This window comes from Mya arenaria, chromosome 9, assembly GCF_026914265.1.
Source record: "Mya arenaria isolate MELC-2E11 chromosome 9, ASM2691426v1".
Lineage (NCBI taxonomy): Eukaryota > Metazoa > Mollusca > Bivalvia > Myida > Myidae > Mya > Mya arenaria.
This window is the reverse complement of record NC_069130.1, coordinates 29,021,497-29,026,257: the sequence shown is the minus strand read 5'-3', so window position 1 is coordinate 29,026,257 and position 4,761 is coordinate 29,021,497. Positions and strand designations below refer to the sequence as shown.

At 33.2% G+C, this 4,761-nt stretch overlaps 1 protein-coding gene across 1 annotated transcript; it reads left to right on the top strand.

Annotated features, from left to right (window-relative positions):
- Positions 1-398: 398 nt before the first annotated feature.
- On the top strand, positions 399-4,384 carry LOC128246914 (uncharacterized). Its single transcript, XM_052965450.1, has 5 exons — positions 399-537; positions 1,041-1,543; positions 2,321-2,418; positions 2,952-3,041; positions 3,772-4,384. Exons 2-5 carry the CDS (start codon positions 1,413-1,415, stop codon positions 3,822-3,824), a joined length of 372 nt encoding a protein of 123 aa, XP_052821410.1. The 5' UTR covers positions 399-537; positions 1,041-1,412; the 3' UTR covers positions 3,825-4,384.
- Positions 4,385-4,761: the final 377 nt, after the last annotated feature.

Genomic DNA, 4,761 nt, shown 5'->3' with positions numbered 1-4,761 from the left:
TAAAATGTATAAGAAAAAAATGTTAAATATTTGGCCACATTTTTTATTGAACTTGTTACAAGCATGACACAGCACTTTTCGTACAAAGTGATTTAGGTACAACTCAAGTTCACCCTGCTTAAAGAAATATTTTAGCGCAGCATGCAAATAAAATGTTTGTTTAATGAACAACGTTTTGTACTATCTTCTCCATCGCCTCTTCTTTTCAAACTAACCAACAGTTTAACAACGTTATACACTACCACCTTCCTTTTGCTTTGTAATCCAATGAGTATTTTATTGTGCACATATTATGAAATTCAACGTTTATTAAACGAACTATATCAAGATGGTTGAACACTTCGCCTAATCTATACACAACACGTAGATTCGAGCATCGTTTGCATTCCTGTGGGGAACGTTAACGCAACGTCTATTTTGTACGCTTATGTATTTCTTATGTATTATGAATGTTCGAGAAACATCAGTCAAATTATATTCAGTGAATACACATTCGTTTCGTTTTCGTTAAAAGGAGGGATACTTCTTTTACAAAAGGTAGGCAATATTTTTGCAATGGTTATTTAACAACAAAACAGTTCTATTAAATGTGTTCTACTACTCATGTTACTTGTGATAACGATACTACTACTACTACTGCTGGTACTGCTGCTACTGCTGATTCTGCTGTTACTGCTGCTGCTGCTGCTGCTCTACTTGTACAAAGACCACCACAGCCACAATCACTTCCACCAATACCTCTTCCACTTCAGCTACTACTACTTCTCTTACTACTTCATCTACTTCTACTAATGATATTCATAACATTATTAAAATAATAATATTAATAAGTCTGGCAAGAAAATAAACTTCTGGAAAAGGATATGTGGAGCGACATAAAAAAATAACCATAGGCATGGAGTATTCCAATTGGTTCTCAAAAACATATAAAATTTGTAAATGACAAACACGTTATAGATAATACAATTAAAATAAGTTGCAAATAATGCTTTATCTAAACGTCTTAGTGCATAAGGCTTATATTATCTGTTTCGTTGCAGATAAGCTTTTCACTGAACCAAGTGAACCATTGTTAATACCTTTGTCATACTCTGGGACTAACGGAACACAGCTTGCAAACAACAACCAAATCTAGGTGCGGTATAATACGAAGCACTCTTGTGACACCGCCTGAGATAAAAGTTTCACGAGGACAGACGCATTCGAAACCTTGATTCGACTATTTAAACAGCAGCCGAAAGTGGAAGTTGCATAGTTATAATTAATAAATTGCAATACACATTCAGCCCGGAACATATCTAAAACACAAAGGAGTTGACCGATATAAAGCACTCCCATTGAACGTTAAAGAAAGGATTGTTAAAGAAAAATCAAGAGCAGATCAATCTGATACCAACTCATTAAGAACGGCTATGGAATTACATTTAATGTTCGTTTTAACGATCTGTTTCATCAATGTACTCTACGCGGCATCACTGCCAGGGGTTGATGTTTATTTACAGACAGATCTACACAATGATAGACGTCATCACAGTAATAAAAAGTAAGTTCTATGATATTTATTGACAATGATAATGTATCGTTTGGGCATGATCTGTGCCATTTTTTATTGTTAATGTTTATGTTGTTGGTGTCAACGAAGTTTGTTGTCTTGGGTTTGATAAGGCTTTTATTTAAATTTGGCAAAATTATTGATAAAGGTGGGGACGAGGATGAGGCTATTGCGATATTAATTATCTTTAACCTCCAGTAGACAAATTCACGGACCTTTCCGAGGCGGTAATTCCATCATTTATCGATCAAGCTGTTTTGATTCATGTGTTTATCTGTTTTGGATGCTTGCATTTGTTTCTATAGTGTTTATACGCTTGTGATTCTAGATATTTGGTGTATGGTCCAGTGTCTTGTGCCTCTAAACATTGTTTAATTTTTATTGTTCAACCACATGGCTTGTTCCCGTAGTTATAATTGTGTTATTGTGACCTTGTTAGTTGCTCGTTTAATGGGTGTAAGGCCTTGTGCACTGTGCTTTTTGACAAGGTCATAAGTTTATGTGTTGGCTGCTGAGCATCTGTAAGACATTTAAAGATAAGTTCCTACTAGATTTAAACATTTTAGATAAATTTTAGTAATGCTGTTAAGTGTAAACATAATAATTAAGTCATTGAATTTAAAATTAGTATTCTAATCACAGGATAAGCAAATACATTCCATACGCACTGTTTTTTACCTATGTAATATTAATTATATAAAAAATGCATGTACAACAGAAACATATAATACTTCGTTCAACATTAAAAAAATTGTTGATTTATTTCAGATCTTTAAAACACTTCTCCGAGCACAGTTTATGCAATGATACTCGGGGAATAATAAAGTTTCTTACGGCACTTGATGATCATTTTCAGAATATATCAGGTATGAAGAGTATGTAATTATTATTGGAATTTTTGAACATTTTGAACTTTTAACTTGCTAGTGTATATTGCTTATTTCGTTAATGTATAAACTTGATAATAACTATATGGGATTTTAAATCAAAATTGTAAATATGAACATAAATATACATAAGAATGTGACGGTATTGACATTAAATGAAGTATTTTTATTTATTATTTTGCATTCATGTATTTCATTTATTTGAAAACTATGATTTTAATTTTACTAAATGGTTTCTATTTAGAAATAATATTGCTTTTTATAATTAAAGTACAACCATATATTGTTCACATACATTTTATAACCGACAGATTAAGTATCAATATTTTTAAGTGCTATTTTAACAAAATGAATATATACTTGTTTTCTGAGATTTTGCAACCGAATGTTTTAACACAACGACGCTTTGCTTGAGCCGGCTTAAAACTCACTCAGATCGTTAAAGTTATAGTTGTCATATGTTTATGGTGCGGTTTGTGTGAGTTCACCTCTTTTTCCGCTTTTTATTTCAGAAACTATGCGGGTGAATTTTATCCTTGATCTGTGTTCAAGACGGGATAATATGCTGATTGACTGGGTGAAGGAAATATTCGATAAAGACGGTAAGTAGTAATGGTAACATTAAGTCGTTATCCTTATGATGGATTGTTTGTATTATTGTATCATTTACACCATTTCTGAAGCTGAGTAATATTGCACGACACGGCGAGCGCATTACTGTTCCTTGCAGGAAAAAGTGGATGAATGTTCATATAAACTCGATATGAATCTAGACAAGAACCTTCTTCAATAGTATTTGACTATCAAAGCCTGGCTCATACTTAAATGCATACACTTATCATTCATTAACATTAATATAAACAAATGCCACTCAACACTTTATCAGGTTCTTGTTTACTTGCTTTGTGTGAGAATATGTCACTAATACTTTGAGTAAGCCCCCAGTAGACATTGACCATTCAGTTTTCGGTAAAGCTATTTTGACTTATTTGTGGTATATGAATGGTGTTTGTGTTTGTATATGTGGTGTTGATGAATGGTGTTTGTGTTTGTATATGTGGTGTTGATGAATGGTGTTTGTGTTTGTATATGTGGTGTTGATGAATGGTGTTTGTGTTTGTATATGTGGTGTTTGTGTTTGTATATGTGGTGTTGATCCGTCTATGTCTCTAGTTCAATGTCGTTGGAGCCCTTCCTTTCTTTCTCTAAATAATTTTAATTTCGTAATATGCGGCGATTTGGCCTGATCCTGTAGTTTTCGATGTTTTACTATTATTCATTAAAGTGATACAAACCTGTTATCGTTCAAACAAAATATGTTTCTTACCGCAGGTGACGGTTACATATCTCATTTCGAACGCGTATACTACGACAGAAGAAAGTGATATGGAGACAGTATTGCATTACTGGCTTTGTGGACAAGATACAAAAGTGTGGAATAGAGTGATCATTACTGCCATGGATTCCACATTAGTGTAGAATGCCATGTTTATAACTAGCCTTGATTCCACAAAAGCGAAATTGACATGAGTCCGCAATAGTGTGGCATGGCATGGTCATTACGGGGGGCCTGGATTGCCCAAAATTAACACTAGGGTCGTGTATAATCAGGTGTGCGAAAATAGTTGACAAAATTGTCAAGAGAAATGTCCTTTAACAATGCTTTGGCAAACAAATTGTTTTCCCATTATACTTTCTCTTATATTACTGTGACATTTTTCTCTCTTTATGAAATAAGCCCAAAGTGCATTTTTCTTCAATAAAACTTCTGAGGTTTAGTCTTGAGTGTGCTTAATTCTTCCTATGGTTGTTTGGTGTAGGCTTGAATGAACATATTCGTTATCAGGAAAAAGGAAATTAAGGAAAATAAATAAAAGGAAGAACATTTTCATCGCTTTTTCCAAAAAACGTTTTCGTTCAATGTGGCCATAAAACGCCATCCCATATCGACGTGTTTTTCGCAAATATTGTTGAATGTCTATGACCGTTTTTTTATTGAAATAAAGAAAATAAACATACAATTCACAACTATTCCGTTGAGTTAACTGTTCATTATCATGTATAATTTGAAGGGCCGGTTCAATAAATATTTTACTTGATTTCAGACATTTAGTAATTTGAAATGATCTAAGTGACATAGTACATGTCTGTGTTACACCTTGGTCTGAACTAAATAAGCAGACAGTAAAAATAAACATGAAACTGAGGAAATCAGATTGAAGGAAGTTAGAATTAAAACTAGCAACCTTTATTGATACGGTTCCTAAATAAAAAAGAAGGCCCGAAAATGTACATTGATGCTTAAATGTACAAGACACGAGA